At 34.3% G+C, this 17476-nt stretch overlaps 1 protein-coding gene across 3 annotated transcripts in view; it reads right to left on the bottom strand.

Annotated features, from left to right (window-relative positions):
* The window catches only part of LOC124366089 (sodium-dependent phosphate transport protein 1, chloroplastic-like), a 56643-nt gene extending 39616 nt beyond the window's left edge, over positions 1 to 17027 (bottom strand). For all 3 annotated transcript variants that reach the window (XR_006922776.1, XM_046822350.1, XM_046822337.1), the window contains exons 1-4: positions 16872 to 17027; positions 12474 to 12722; positions 10473 to 10632; positions 4987 to 5099 (exon numbers count right to left, since the gene is read on the bottom strand). Coding sequence is in view for 2 of the 3 variants with exons in the window: in XM_046822350.1 (XP_046678306.1) it covers positions 4987 to 5099; positions 10473 to 10632; positions 12474 to 12665 (465 nt within the window). In the remaining variant the exon portion in view is untranslated. The remainder of the gene's footprint in view (positions 1 to 4986; positions 5100 to 10472; positions 10633 to 12473; positions 12723 to 16871) is intronic.
* Between the last annotated feature and the right edge of the window lie 449 nt (positions 17028 to 17476).

The following is a 17476-nucleotide window of genomic DNA, read 5'->3' as shown; positions in this document are numbered from 1 at the left end:
GCATTTTCCGTTATTCGGGTCAGAGTTCTGAGAAGCAACTTAAAGCCAAAACACTTCAACAATTCCACAAATTTTTTGTATTTGGATTCCTGTTGTTCGTTGCGTTAATGTTGAAGTGACCCATCAAGATGAAATCTTTTCAGTGATTGGTCAAGTCTGTAAATAAGTGTTCAAATTATGAAAAAAATTCTTTGTTCCCACTGGAAGACCTACAAATTCCGATGACCAACGATTTTATGCCGCTTGTTTGAAGTTTAATAGCAACTGCTTCTAAGTCTCGTTCAACTTTTTCTGGAATTGAAAAATTGGAGAAAGTGAAATTGCTTTTCACAACAATTGTGACTCCTCCTCCTTTGGAGTGGAGTCGACAGTAAACGTTTACCAATTTGTAATTTAAAATGTGGCAAAGATGGATGTTTTTATTGTTGAAACTGTTTTCAAGTTTCAAAACACAGTTCAAGTTTCAAAGAATACAACAACAAGAACAAGATGTGGACTTGTGGGATTTCAAGTTTTTACACATGAGTTCAATTTCATCCAATTTGTTGGTTTAGATTGAGAAGTTTGGCAAAGCTGTCATATTATATTTTGAATGTGAAATTTTGAATTTTTTGATTATTATTCAACAGCAGCGTTGTTTGAAGGTGGGGTCCCTAAAAAAGATGGACCCAAAGGGTGGCAGTGGCAGAAGATAGTGCAGGTGAGCTTTTCAAAGCCTCTGCAAGATTCAAGATTCAAGATTTCATATTCATGCTTGAGGGAGCAGGTGAGGTTTCCCGGACGATGAGGTTATTGGACCCATGACGACAGCCGTATGCAGAGGCAGCTCAGAAGTAAAATAAGGGGTAGGAGTATCTGTGTTGAACCCCTGGGCGCCTTGCTGAAGCCCCCGCAGAAGCCGTTCCACAAGTATCCGCTTCCCATGCTGGTGAAGGTACATCCTGTGTGCTGTAAAATGCCATCTCTGTATGTCGGAGAGGTTGAACACACTCTCAGGTGTATAACACAGAATTCCTCAATGTACGAGTTCACGTTCCGATATGAGTTCACGTTCAGAGTGCGTTGGATGATAGGATGAGAAGCCAACTGAGATAAGGCGTCTGTGGGGAGTGCGTTGGTTGATAGGTCATGTCAATAAGGTAGAGTAGCAACCATAACTGTGGTTGAACTCGCAAGATATTTTGTGATAAGCTGTTCGAGGTGTTTGAAGATAGTCCTGTCGTTCCCACTTGCCACGTCATCTGTTGCCAGAAGTTACAGTCAGTAAGCCAGCACCTGGTTTGCAGACTCCTATCACTCTTGTTGTTGACTTCCCATTGTCTGCATTTTACACACCAAACATCTTCTGTGACTATCCGCCTTGATTTGTATCTTAGGGTAGGGAAGTTCTACAGTTGTCGTTGTAGTTGGCGTACCTTTACTTTGAGGCTTTGACATTTTTTCTTTCTGTGACTTTGAACGGAAGTAGATTTTCTTGTTTTGTTCTTCTTTCTTTATTCTTTGCAACTGAAGATTTTGTAATTTTTTGAAGAAGGAGGTTGCATCCGGGTATGAGAATGAGCAGAATGGTACTACAGACATTCCTCCAGAGTGGCGTCTGACCTTCTCTCACTAAGTAGATCAATGTCTTCTCGGATTATAGGTCACGGGACATGGTTACCTTAGGAAGACCTTTCAGACCATTACCTGGGCCTGCAGTTGAAGATTTTAAACTTTGTCTACAGAATATTGACTGGGGTGTAACTCTTAAAGGATTAAGTGCTGAAGAAATGTATAACAAGTTTCACAATGTGTTTATAGGCTGGATGAATATTTATTTGCCAATGAGGAACTCAAGAACAAATAACATCAAGAATTACCATAAACCTAAAGGTCTGCGCAACTGGTTCACTCCTTAGTTGGCAAAAATGAAAGAAATGGTTATGTCACTTTTTAATATTTCACAAGCGACTGAAGATCCCAGGGATGCTAAAAATTATAAATTGGCCAAGATCAATTACAAGGGGGCTCTAAAACAAGCTAAATTTCATGCTAACCAAGGATTTATTCAGTCCTCAAGCAACACTTGCAAAGCTGTGTGGCAAATTATAAAACATGAGACTCAACCGAAACAACAACATGCTACTCCGGATGCTGATTCTTTCAACGAATACTTCATTTCGGTAATGGATGAAATCCGAGAGAAAATCCCCCCAGCAAATACAAAGCCAGATGAGCTCCTAGAGGTGCAACACTTACCCTCACATCAGCCTCTCGCCTGGCAGCCTATAGAGTGTAGTGATATTGTGAAAGTAATTTTAAAGTTAAAAAGTTCCAAAAGCTTTGATATTTATAATGTTTCAAACAATTTAGTGAAATTGGTGTGCAGTGGAGTGAATGTCTCTCTCACCATGTGTCTAAATGCAATGCTTAAAGAGGGAATCTTTCTTAGTAAATTAAAAGTGTCAAAGGTTGTGCCAATCTTTAAGAAGGGTGATCATAGAAGTGTTAAATCGTACAGGCCTATCTCTCTGGTACCAGTTTTTTCTAAAGTCTTTGAAGCCATCATTAAAACCCAGGTTAACTTATATTTTGAAACAAATAATCTCTTTAGTTGTAGTCAGTTTGGTTTTAGAGCTGGGATGTCGACAACCGATGCAGTTGGGGGACTTGTTTCGGGCGTCTTGGCTGGTTTCGATGCAGGCTTTGAGACCTGCGCAGTTCTATGCGACCTCTCCAAGGCCTTCGACTGTGTCGATCACGACATCCTGTTGAGAAAACTTAAATTCTATGGTGTAACAGGCATTCAAAATTCTTTGTTTAAATCCTACCTCAGTTAACGGCAACAAAACATTTTTACTAATGGTAATCTTTCCAAATCTTCAGAGGTAAAGTCTGGCGTGCCACAGGGATCAGTTCTGGGCCCTACTTTATTTCTAATTATGGTTAACGATCTTGAGTACAATGTGAGTTATAAATCAGTAATGTTTGCTGATGATGTCACTTTTTTACAACAGTAAATAATCAGAATGAAAGAGAGCTTAAACTAAGATGTATGATTGATGAAGCAGATGAATGGTATAAATCAAATGTTCTGTTGTTGAATTTAGAAAAAACTCAAAATATGGTTTTCTCCTTAAGACTTCAAGCTGATTGTAATGATAATGTGGTTAATTTATTAGGTATCACTCTGGATTCAAAGTTGACCTGGCATTCTCATATAAATAATGTATGTAAAAGATTGAGCAGGGTCATATATCTCTTGTACCATTTGAGGCACTGTGTAGACAAACACTGTCTTAGAATGGTTTACTTTGCCCTTTTTCAAGGTGTAATTACATATGGTCTATTATTATGGGGTAACTGTAGCAGTATAAATGAAGTATTGATTATTCAAAAGAAACCAGTCAGAATTCTCAACAACGCCCATTGTCTTGAGCACTGTAGACCCTTCTTTATTTGCAGTAAAATACTAACTGTTGTAAATCTATACATTTTATCTTGTCTACTTTTTGCAAAAAATAATGTTAATAATTATGTCCTCAATGAGCATGTTCACTCTTATGCTACTAGAAATTCTCACCAAATTCATGTACCTTTTTCTAGGTTAAGTAAAACTAAATTCTCTTATGAAATTGTTAGCATAAGGCTATTTAATAGACTGCACATTTCTGCTCATTATAGTAGCTTCAATAGTTTTAGGAATATTTTATACAATTGGCTGTTGAACAATCCTTTTTACAAAATTGACGAGTTCTTTAAAAGTGATATATCTAGTCTAGTCTTCCAAAGTTAGTCTGTAGGTAGTTTTATCTGTATATGTTAATTGCTTTTATTTGTATGTGTTTGTATGACGTAGCCTATTGTACAAATATGTATTTAATGGCCAAATATATGACTTATGACATCTTCACAGAGTCGGCATCCTTCAGGTGGATCTGCTCTGTAGAATGTGTGATGAGCAAGATGAAACTGCCAAACACTTACTCTTTGATTGTCTTACAATAGCAAAGGGAGCAGAATGCATCTTGTTTGGACAAGGGTTGTGAATTTCCCCAGGAGGACCTGATAGGTTTTTTTCTGCGGTTTGTGGAACTGCTGAATCATAGACTGGTAGGCCTCATGGTGTGCTTCCGGGGTGTACAAAAGGTCCTTAAGGCTTAAGTGCATGGCAGTAGGCCGTCCCATAGAAGAAGAAGAAAAAGGCTACCCACCATGCCAAACCGTGACTTTGGTACAAAAACCTAGTCTGTAAATTGTAGCAATTGAGTATCTGACTCGATAAGAGTGATCCAGGATGCAATTTAGTTTGTGTTTTAATTAGATAATCTCTTCATTTAGGATTGCATTTTCCGCAGCCAGTGCAGTACACAATTGAGGGGCAAGTAGAGTCAACACGGCAGAAGGTTCCGTCGAGAAAATCAGGGGTGGAGTGCAAGCGGTAGACACAGGTGTAGCATCAGGCAGCACCCGGTCGCTAACAGTTGCCGCTGAAGACGCACTCAGCAGAGGGGCCTCAGCAAGAGACACATTGCTCTTGGGAGTCTCAGCCTTGGGTGTTGAGAAGTGCCTAGGAGGAGTTGATGCATAGAGTCCTGATTGTGACGGGATGAGGGCCCTGGTATTTGTCACTTGATGCCATCAACTGCGTCGCATCAGAATTTGTTCGTAACATTGCCCCGCACTTCCTTACCAGACATCTTCGATGTATCATATATGATTGAATAAAATGTAAGATAGATTAAAAGCAGAAAAGAGATAGTGAATTTAATATCGGATTAAGGTAATCATAAAATTGAGTTGTCAAAATATTACTCAGTACTGAGGTCTCCTATCTTAAACTAAAATACCAAAGCAATCAACTTCTAGATTCTAATGCCAACCCTCAAACATAACTGGTCACTCATTTATTCTTGTTTTCAACCATACTATGTTCCAACATTGGGAGCTAGAACTAGTTTGTGTCTCAAATAATAAATTTAAAATATCATGTAAGTTTCTACTCACAATGGAAGCCACAGTTTGGCCAACTGACCCTGCCGCAACTAAGTATCCAAAAGCTCTTGACCTCTCTTCTATTGGCACATTGTGTGCGAATATATGGAATATCGTAGGGAGGCCTGTGAACATGTGACTTAAGTAAGTACTTTAAATACAACTTAAATTATATAAAGAGATATGGTAGATGTGGGTGAATAAGATGTTGCAAAATAAGGGTACGTAATTAGAATAGGAAAAGCAAATTTAGCTATTTATTTTTAAAAAGAAGAAATGGGTAAAAGAAATCCCAAAAAGTATAGAGTTATAAAAATAACTATTAACAAATAAGGAATGTTAAAAAATTAACTAAAATAATATAATAACAAACTAGTACAGTATCCTTGACGTAACAAAACAATTAGAAATGTATTAAAAAAAATGAAATATCCTAATAATATTACAAATGAGAAAATGTTTTTTTTTACTTTCACACACAAGCTATTCAACTGATTGTACTGAAATTTTACTTGGACATTCTTACGGTCCCTGGGATGAATATAGGCCTTTTCTTATTTCAAAAATCCATCAGGGCTACACCCCACTGGTCTTTACAGTAGCGAAAAATGCCACCTTGGTCTCTAAAGTTGTGAAATATTATTAAAGTGTCTGTTAAATGCAACTGTTTTGTGTAAACATTGTTTATTATTTTAAGTTTGTTTACATTTATACTGAGTACATTCTAATATAAGAAATATCTAATAATGGTAGGAATAACCATTATTTTTAAAGCCGTTTCAGATATCAGCGATTAGGTAAGTACTCATCTACCTTAGAAAATGTCCTAAAACATAAGATAATCAGAATTTGACTCCAAAGACGAGTCTTTGGAGCAGTCAGCAAGAACTATGCTGTAAGATGAAAGTTTGTTGGACTGTGCTTTTGAACTAATGTGCCATTTCTCCAGCTCTAAATGACAATATTTTTCCGTTTATAAAGAAACAAACGGGTAGTGCCATTGTTAATGTAGTTCTAAATGTACATTTTTAACAAATACTAAGTATTAGGTGTAAAAGACAATGTTGCTATCTAACTTTTCTCATCTTAGTTCACTTTTGACAGAAGTGGGCTTCTCTGAACTGTGATATATATTTTCTTGATCGGGAAACAAGGCAAAATCAAGTATGGAACAAATCATACTAAGAACAAATAAATTACAATGGCAATAACTATAAACTTTTTAACATAATTTCTAGATCGTTCCAACAAGACAAACTCAATATTGGCGTCAAAAATAAAATTCACTCGAACCAGAGGTGCTCATAAAGGTGCAAAACCTGCAAAAATACGAAGCCACGGGTAACTGCTAGTCTATTCTATATAATTTTAAAGAGTTATGGTTAAAAATTGAAATAGTCATGTTTTCCATTTTTAATGTTTTTTTATCTTTGGGAAGTAGTAATAGAATGTGAAGATGATTTTCAAGTTAAATGTGGTGACTTATTTTAACATAAAATTGTTTGAGTTAGGTCCTCATTTTTGCCAAGTGTTGTACACCAAGCGTTGTTTTTTACACTTGACTATTAAGTAGGGTGGGCTGAAAAAAAAAATTATTTTTTTTTTTCAAGTGCTATTACCGCGGAAAAACTTGCATATATACTTCATAAATAAAATGCAACTGGGAAAAAAAATTATTTTTTCAATATCACGGTAGCGCAATGCAATTAAAATAGTTCGTTTTTTGAAAAAAACTTGGATTTTTATAATTTTTTTCTCCGGTGTAAAAAACTTTAAATAATCAATCGCTATAGTGAAAAAAAACTGTATAATTTGACTTAGAAAACAGAAATACACAATGAACCAGTTAAAAAAAACAATGTTTACGGTAGCGCAAACAGCTTTAAAATAACGGATAATTACGCTAAAAGGCGCAGTTTACAACACTGCCGTCCCGCGCGGAATGATTCGTTTTGTATGTGACTGTACCGTGTCCCCCACCACTCGTACCCAACCCACAATTCCTTGCGTTGTGTACGCTTGCTTCGCCATTTTGTGAGCTCGCGTCAGTGACTCGGCAGCTTTTTGTCAGTGTCAAAGCTTCTTTTGTGTTACTTAGTTGAGTGTGTGTTGAGTGTCATGGCTTTGTCCAAGAAAATTACGCGTAGTGAGTTTTATTGTCCGATATTCGGTTACCCAAAGGAACTACCTGTAAGTAAACTGCCTTCCTATGAAGACGTTTTAAAGTGCTTCTTTCTTGAACATTACAATTTAGCTGTGGAAACCAACAACAAATTGTTTGAACAACAACAGTTTTTCAAAATTTCTAATATTGTTGCACCGAAAGTTAAGCAATTATTTGATAAATCCTCAATACCAACAGTCTCCCTTTACAGAATTGTTCAAATGATCAATGCCTACAATAACAGTTACAGAGGTCTTATGAAGTCCTACAAACGAGATAAGGAAAAAGACTCGTTCAAAAAAAAAAGTTGAAGAATTCAAGCAAAAGTCTTTGCGACTGTTTGATATCTCCGCATGCAAATGCACAATAACATTAGATTGCAATTGCCGAAAGGCCGTTGACTTGTGTGAGTGTCCGGTATCGATTGTTTGTACATGTGAGAAGTCAAAAAAAGTACCAGTCATTGAACTTAAGTTTTTGTAACCTTCAAAGAAAAACATAGTTTAGCCAAAATTGGTAACGTAGATGTGAAGGAGTCAAAAAAAATTATTCAAAGGACAAAAAAGAAAAAACACTGAGTACAGCAGATGTCAGTCGAACGTTGACTCATTGTCACAGCCATCGTGCTCAAAAACTATGGAACCTACACAAATAGAAGACTTTGACTCAACTGAAATAAATAGAAATGAGGATAGTAGCGATGAAGAGTTTCAACCTGTTGTAAAGACACCATGGCAGATTGCGAGTTAAATTGACTAATACTGCGCTAACAAAGTGATCGTTTTGGAGTTTCTGATAGAGCAAACAGCTGCTATTGCTTCTAGCCTTTTGCAAGATTTTGGTATTATAACTGAAACTGAACATTCTAATGTTATTGATAAAAATAAAATCTGAAGGGGGAAAAAAAAGGTTATCCGCACAGAACTGCAGGTGCAGAATCAGGCTGAGCTCAACACATTTCAAGGATTGTATTTTGATGGAAGGAAAGATGACACTATTGTGATTGAAAAGGTAAATTCAAAGCATTTTCGGAGAGTGATTAAGGAAGAACATTATTCTATCATTCAAGAACCTGGATCTGTATATGTTGGTCATGTGACACCTTGTTCTGGATCTGCTCAAAACATTGCCGACAGTATAATTTCTTATTTAAAAAAAACTGGACTTTCCTTGATGATTTAGACGTCATTTGGATGTGACGGCACCGTTACAAATACAGGGTGGAAAAGGGGGCGTAATTCGAACAATTGAAGAAAAAGTGAAAAGGCCAATGCAGTGGGCAGTTTGTCTCTTGCACTTCAACGAATTACCACTCCGACACTTGTTCCAGTTTTTGGATGGGAGACACTACAGGGCCTACAACATTTAAAGGACCTAACGGAACAGAGCTCAATAACTGCGAAAAAAAACTCCCCTTGGTGAAATTTGCTAGTGTGGAGTGTGAAATTCCAGATATTGACCGAAGCATATTGAGCAAGGACCAACAGTATTTACTGGACATAAGTTCTGCTGTACAATCAGGAATCTGTCCTATAGATTTATCTCACCGTGAACCTGGCCCACTCTCTCACGCAAGATGGCTAACAATGGCTAACAGGATTCTAAGATTGTATGTGAGTGTTTGAATATCCATCAGACGAACATAAAATCGTAGTTCATTTTATTCTGAAGTCATACATGCCTGTTTGGTTCAATATCAAAAAAAGCAAGTACTTAACTGATGGACCAGAACACATATTTCAAACTGTAAAATCCTCAAGATTCCTGCCTGAAAATCTGCTTCAAGTAATTGACCCCGTTATTGAAAAGGAACGCTTACTTTGCCCACCCAGAAAACTTGATGTTGAGTATGATAGTAGATAAAAGAACTCACATAAGAGAATTGGGTTTGAGACGAATCATAAAGGCCAGGACATCAGCACCCAAAAGAAAGTCAATTAGAGCTTTCCATCCACCCAAATTAAATTTTCAAGCCACAGAGTACAGTGAACTGATTGACTGGACTGCCACCACATTGTCACCACCACCATTACTAAGAAGAATCAGCAACGAAGAAAATTCGTGCAAAAATCTTGACTGGGGACACCGCAGCTGAATGGAGATTCGACAAATTTCCTTGTCATACGCAAGCGGTTGAACGATGCATCAAACTTGTAACCATCGCTTCACAAAAAGTAGTTGGTTTTGAAGCAAGAGAGATGGGCGTCATCCGAACTACACTACAGTCAAGAGCAGCTATGCCATGCTTTGAAAGCAAAATCAGCCTTCAAAACTTCCTAAACAAGAATGATTATGGACTTGTGATGAAATATATCCTACAAATCAAAATTCCTTTTTGAATTTTCAATAAACAATTTTCATGAAAAATGTGTAATGCTATGATTAAGTTGATGCTAATAAACTATGTTAAAAGGAATTTGAATTATTAATTTGCAGTCCCCACACTTTAAACAACAAATAAATTAAAACAAAACTTTTTATTAAAAGGCATTGTGAGTAAACTGTCGCAGGACGGCAGTGTTGTTAAACTGCGCCTTTTAGCGTAATTATCCGTTATTTAAAGCTGTTTGCGCTACCGTAAACATTTGTTTTTTTAACTGGTTCATTGGTATTTCTGTTTTCTAAGTCAAATTATACAGTTTTTTCACTATAGCGATTGATTATTTAAAGTTTTTACACCGGAGAAAAAATTATAAAAATCCAAGTTTTTTTTTCAAAAAACGAACTATTTTAATTGCATTGCGCTACCCGTGATATTGAAAAAATAATTTTTTTTCCCAGTTGCATTTTATTTATGAAGTATATATGCAAGTTTTCCGCGGTATAGCACTTGAAAAAAAAAATAATTTTTTTTTTTCAGCCCACCCTACTATTAAGAGTTCTACTGCTTGAGCACATTTGCCAGTTGGAAGGATTAGTGGACTTTTTAACTTTATTTAAAAAGTGAACAAAATGTTAAAATCATTAAGGAAAAATTATGAAAAGCAGTTAAATTATTCAAATAGTTAAGCTTTTAATTTTAAAAAGTTTTGACAAATTTTACATTCTTCAATTTGTTGGATGACCTATTTTTTAAATAGTTGATTGTAGCCATTGTTTCGTTGAAATTTAATTTATCTAATTTGTACTGGTTACTTTAACTGTATTTTTCATTTAAAACAAATTGACATGTTTTTGGATCGGCATTAAAATTAGTTCTAAAAATATTTTTATCTTTCCATGTTTTATTCACTTATTTGCTTTAGAATTTTTATCAAAATTCACATGGATTAAAATATTGTGAATATTTCAAATCAAGCCCAGCACAGTTAAAAAAAATAAAATAAAAACATACCTAAACCCTCCCCCAGGCCTAGTAGTACCCTGCAGAAGATGAGGGCAGGGATGGAAGTGGCCAGCAGTGGTGTGACAGAAGTCGACACTGACCATAGGAACACAGCAAACAGTAGCACCGTCTTGCCTCCAAACCTACTGGCTGCACACGCACCAATTACCTATGACCAGGAAAAAATCTTAACCATGTCTACATAATTTTAATTTTGCAAATAATTTTAAATCATATTTACTATTTATTAAATGTTAAGTGATAACCATGTTAATAAAATATAGATTGCACATACAAATTTTATTATTCACAAACATTTCTACTATGTTTGTACTGACTGACTCTCTAACCCTTTTAATCCGGGTAGACAATATACATGGGGTTTCAATCATATTATGTTAACACTTAAATGGCTAATTAAATATTTGTTTCTAAAATTTAACTGTAAATATAAAATTGAAACAGTCTGTACTATGCAGAGTGAACAGGGGCCAACAATGTATTGGCCGCCGAGTTATTCGTTGATTGTACAGGTGGAAAATTTTACACCCGCCGATTTTATGTTATATAATAAAATATATTGAGCACAAAATATATTTAAAAAAAAAATGGGGGTAATAGTATTTTATTGTTTATTGAAACTTTAATAATGTAAATAAATTATATTTTTAAAGTCTTTGAATTTTAAATTTGTAATACTGAATTTTTAGTCCACAGTTCTCTGCAGTCAGCTTCAACCAAACAACTGGTTGTATTCTATAACAAAATTCTTGTAATACAGGTGGGTGATGCTATCTGTTTATGTTGAAATATAATAAGTATGTAATTGGTTTTTAGCTGTATCATTGCGTTTTACATTTTTGTAAAACAACCCTGAAACCATACATATTATTTCCCTTTGAAAATTTCATACAAAATCTTACATGTAGTATATAATTATAGTGTTTTATATATGTGTTAAGAAACAGGGAATAAACTAAACAATTTTGAATTAAAAATTAAAAAAATATATTTACAGCATAGTATAATGTACTTGTTACTATTTTACATGGGAAAAATACATTATAGTATCCACATTATAATAAAACATAAGGTGTTTAAAAAGTTCAAAACAGTCAAATTGTAGGAAATTTAGTTGTTAACACAGAAATATATTGTGTTATGGGGTTCAGAAATGAAAACAGTAATAGTTTTTATGTTTGCAGAGATAAGTGCAAAGTGGCTTATGATTACCTATTTACAGTTGCTAAGTAACAAAATGAAATAAGCAAAATAAAATCCACTCTCATGCAAATGAATGTGTATTTCCATCCTTGTGTGAAGTTAGCTGATTTAGAACAGTGTGTATGTAAGTCAGTTTTTTACTTCAAAATTAACAAAAAGGAAAAAAACAAGATAACATAACTTGTACTTCAGACTCAACAATTTCACCCACAACTGACTCCATTAAATGTCAAGAATACCACTTGTTCTACAATGATCACTCATTTTGAAGTATTATAATAAACAGTGTATGATAAAACTGCTCAATTCAAATCAAAAAAATTTTGAATAAAGAAAAATATTATTTATTTACAAACAATTTCCACTGCACAGAGGTTAACAACGAAATCACATCTGAAAAAACCCAACTAGACACTGGATGGAAGAAAATCATAGACGAATAAACATTAAACATCATAGGCTTTCAACTGAAATATAATTTAATAAAGGTCTTAGTCAATAATGCTTTTTCCAGTAAATAACACTTTTGGTGTTGATTGCAATTTGGAAGTAACGCGATCGACACCAAATGGGTCGGTTGAGGTTTCCAGGTTAAAAATCTGTAAATTATATCAACATTAATAGAACTAGAAATAAAATATAATATGTTCGTAACAAGAGGCCTGTAACTGTTATTAAAAAGGTTGTAATAAAAGCGAACCGTTTCTTCATTGTTTGTGTCTTTTCTTTTCTTAATTCCATTGATATTAATTATTTTGATAGTAATGCTGAAAAATTAATACCAACCTGACTGGTAAAGTAGCCGAAAGCGAAAGCTGATAGAATCCACCCTTGCCAGTGTAAGCTCCACTTGAACTGATCAGTCATGGGTACAATGGCGATGGGCATGATAACTCTGTCCGCTGCATTAATAAAATTGGCGATCGAGCACAGGCCAACTATCCTTGATGTTTTGGCCAACATTTTATCTTGTATCATTGTATGTTGTAAACGAAATGTCAATTCTTCTACATTATAAGAATGATAAAAATAGACCTGTTAACAGAAATCCATTATATTATGACACTTCTATTAATTAACAACTCCTCTCAAATTAAAAATACATCATTTAAATGATCTTTAGTGGTAGATATACTTTTACTCTGCAGAAAATAACCTGCATACATTTCTTATGGATCAACTTTGACGATTTTTGTTGATCTTAGTAACTAAATTAAGTTAAACAGGCTATCACAGCAACTGTACATACACCATTAATGACAAACAGTGGAGTGGCAAGTTTGTTCTGTATTTGCTGAGAGAGGCTTCTTGCTCAACTCTTCAGGAAACATATACGAATTATAGTACACAATAAGGCATTGCAATATCGGGCAGATAGTGTTATATTTCACATTTTATCTATAAACGAAATATTATTGAATTGGAAAGAACATTGAACAGAATAGTCCTTCTTGATATGTATTTTACACACTAAGAATATGTTTTTTCTTACATTTAATCCTTTTAGTACCATGTCATTTTATCAATTTCTGTGTGAAAAGTGACATTTCATGGCATCTTTATTTTCAACATGTTTTCTTCAAATTTTAAGAAGTGTGTTGTAAAAAGAATAAACTGTGATATAAAACGCTAGGGTCTCAAATGCAATGTATTAGATGTATTAGTGAGAATCGTTATTGTGTTGTTATTCAAATATTAATATTTTTTTATTCTTTTACCAGCCTCCATGAAGATTTTAAGGTCTACCACTGATATAAAGAGTTATTTGAGTGTTTTATTAAGGTGACATAAGCAGTTCTATTTAAATTCAATTTTTTTTTAAATATGTAGGGCTTGGTTTTCATCCTTCTTTAAAAGCTAACTTTCACTAATTGACTTATCTAGATAGTGTAAATTCAACAAAGCACTTGCCCGTAATAGCCAGTATAAACATATCAACTCTCTACCTGATTTAGTTATGGTTATCAAGTTCACATATAAAAAATCACTTTCAAATGTAGTGTTGCTTGAATATAAGTGTCAACCAATGCATGTGTAAAAGACTGCCTAAAACATAGTTTATGGAACTTGCAACACTGAAATTAATACTAACAAATGCACTTACATGTTTTAATGAAGGTTCTGTATTAAAATAAATGTGCTTCAGTTATTGGGTTTTGTGAAAGAATAATACATTGTTACGCTAGATTAGAAGGAGCAAGAAAGTACAGGTTAGAACAATCAAATATTTGGTCCTCGGTACCTTGTCCTCAAATAAAGGAGCAAGGCAAGATACAGCAGATTTGTTTAATCCTAGAACACATCCTCACTTCATACTAGTAGACTTGTTTACTAGATTATTCAGAGGGTAGAATTGTCTGGCTTCAGTTTTGCCAGTGTGTATGAAAGTGCCCTTATGAACAATGTATACTCTAAACAATACCTAGCAGTTTTGTGTCTAGCTTTTCTTGAAGTTTTGTAAAATCATCAGTTTTCCCTCTCTTTGAACACACCCAATTTGTATTAGTGTTATCAGCACAATACGAAAACTAACTTATCCAGAAGTCTGTTTTTCTATAACGAAACAAAAATTTGATCAGTTTAAAAGCTCCACTGTTTCATCACTTAAGTCAATAAATACATTTTTAACACAAAAAATGGACAAAAAGTACCTAATAGCTACATGTATTAACTTGAAATCCAGTCTATACAGTAAATTAAGTAAAGTCTGTTCTTTCTAATAATGTAGTTTTTTAGGTCCCCAGTAAGAAAAACTCATCCAAAAATAGACGCTGAATAATATTGCAGTACAGATTTTTCAAATTATAATATCGTTCAGCTCTGTTTTTTATATATAAAAATTGAATAATGTAATGAATAATTATTTGAACACTATTTATGCGTAATTATTAAATATATAACAAATATAGCAGTGTAAAACTTACTACTTTCTATTTTGAAGGATACACATTACACATAATAACACATGTTCATCGCCATGTTGCTTGCGGCCATTACAATCACAAAAATGACTTCATACTTTACATTAATTTAAATTATATTGTTATTTAATACATTTAAAAGCTGGCAGAATTTAAATGTAAACAACTACAACTAGAATGGAAGAAAATGTTTACTTTAGATAGGTTACCTAAAACAATCTAAAACCATTTTTAACAACTTCTTTAAGTAGTATACTTTCATTTTCAGAAAGAAATTTTAGGTGGTCATAAACTATATATTGCACAAAAATGATTAAAGTGCTTTAATTTTAGGTTAAATCTTTATTAATCTGTCTATCTAGGGGACCAAGTGGAATCAAGGTTTCTGGGTGGGGAAGGATAACAAATTAAGGATGGGTAGATTTATGGAGAGGGGATATCAAGGTTATCAACTTTCAGGTGAAAATTCGAGCTGGAAGAATAGACAAACCAACTGCATTTTAAAATAACTTAACAGTTTTTCCCAAATTTTTCCTGGTATTTATCATTTGGTCACAGTTTCTACCTCCATATTGAAGTTTATTAATCTTTTCCCTTTGTTACTTCAGTTCTACCAAACTTTTTTGGGCATCTGAAAGTTGCTTTTCTTGATTGGTTGGATTCAGTTGCATAGTCATTTACAGAAATGCTCTTTGTTATTATTGTCTATGAAACTAATGTAGGAGAAGTTGGATGGTCTGTGCTGTGATCTGAGGTTGGGAAGGTATCAATCAGAAATGAATGCCCCTGGCCATCAGTGCGAGCTTCGGTAGCACCCTGCACTTATGGGGAAAAAAGAAAAACATCCTTCAAGATAGTACCTAAATTCAAACTCAGATCACATGAGCGCTCATACACATGTAGATGTAGCCCGTTTACAGGGTTGCTACAGGAGTCCAATAATGAAATTCCCTGACTTTTCCCTGATTTCCAGACCAAATTTTTCATTTTTCCCTGACTTTTTTCGACGCAATCCCCAGGGTTTTTGGCAATTAATGGGTGGAAAAAAGCGGTGTTGAGGCTAACAGTGTGGCAAATATAAAAAAGCAAAAAATAAAGTGAACCCAGTTTATACGTACAAAAAGATTGACTTAAATGATCAGTAAGTTTATTTGTGCAAAGGGATTTTATATTTTTCCCTGACCAACGTCGAAATTCCCTGACTTTTCCCTGACTTGAGACCGGATTCCCTGACTTTTCCCTGATTTCCAGTCCTGTTTTTTTTCCCTGACTTTTCCCTGACTTCCCTGATTTCCCTGACCTGTAGCATCCCTGGTTTACTTGAAACTTAGCAACGTCATTTCAGTAACAGCATGATGCTAACACCAGGATTGGATCAGCTGGTGACATGTAACCACGGTAACAGTTTACATGAATGTAATACCTCAACACGTTATTTTGCAATATGTTATAGACAATAGGTTAGGAAATGTCCCATCTCTACCAGCCATTACTCAAATATCATCCACTAGATTTAACTTTGTTTAAATTAATTTGGAACAATAATGTTGAACTGAATTACGTTATGGACTTATAAGATTGTATTATAGTGAAGCTATATTTACATATGTAAAAGAAATACAAGCATTTTAGATTATAGATAATAATACAACTTTATACTAAGTTTGAGTAGCGTAGTAGGCCTACTTACAATTACTTTAAAGGGTATACATATCTGACAGCATTTAAATTGTTCTAATCAATATTTGCTTGGATGCTTATTACACTACAGACTTTCAATAAATTGTGTTTTAATGAATATGCTAGAAAATTCATATTTGAGGTCTATTTTGTAATAACTATCCCCCTGCAAATTCTACAGCCAATTATTTAGTAAAGTTAAATAATTGTTGATCCAGAGAATACCAAAAACCTATTGAGAATTATTATAAATTTTTAACAATAAGACTATTATGAATTGTAATTATGAATAGTTCCAACAATAATCATTTAACATAACATTTTTAAGTCGACAGATGTCTAGCTGCTATTCAATTCTAAAGTCTGGATCAAACTTGAGTAATATCAGCTAGCTCTTTGGATGAAATTATACGAATAACCAACCTAGTGTCTTAATCAAGTTAGGCCTAGTATGTCACTTACCTGCTTTCCTGAATTAGGTTACACTAAATTTGCTTCTTGCATACCATTTTCAATTTAATAATTTTTTAACCTCAACAAACTTAATTTTAAGAGTAAAACGTATAGGAAAAGATTAGCCTACCTTTAGTTTTATGCAGATACTGACATACTTCTATTTACTGTTTTTGACAGGTTATGTAGTTTTGTTCTTTGATATTTCTGGTATTTTGTGTATTCTTTTACTTTGATTTATGTTATTTATCTATAATCTTCTTTACTCCTGTCGCGTCAAGTAACAGCTGGATTTAGTTTTTGAACACGCAGGCATTTTTATCCATAGCAAAGGCATTGAAGTTAAAAAGTTTTAATATAAAAGAACATATTAAAACAGCATAATGCTGCCTAGGATACTGCCTACTATTTTAATCATGTTGATACACAAGTGCAGAAGGTGCAATTGTGCCCGGAAGAACAGTCTGCAAGGTTTGCCCAAGGGAGTCCCAAAGATGTGTGGTGCGACCTAAAAAATAATAAAATATAATAACAAAATTCTCATGGCTGATAAGACGTGGGCTTTACCTATAAGAAGCCAAAGAGTTATCCTGAAGAGCTAAATCCAAAGTTCAAAGCCAGAAGTAAAAAATTTAAAACATTTAAACAGATCTCTGTGAGGCGCCTCACTCCCTCATCTCCCTCTCACTCCCTCATCTCCCTCTCACTCTTTTTCTTCATATCTCCATCTGGATT

Source organism: Homalodisca vitripennis, chromosome 1 (assembly GCF_021130785.1).
Source record: "Homalodisca vitripennis isolate AUS2020 chromosome 1, UT_GWSS_2.1, whole genome shotgun sequence".
Taxonomy (NCBI): Eukaryota; Metazoa; Arthropoda; class Insecta; order Hemiptera; family Cicadellidae; genus Homalodisca; species Homalodisca vitripennis.
This window is presented reverse-complemented; position numbering and strand designations above follow the sequence as displayed.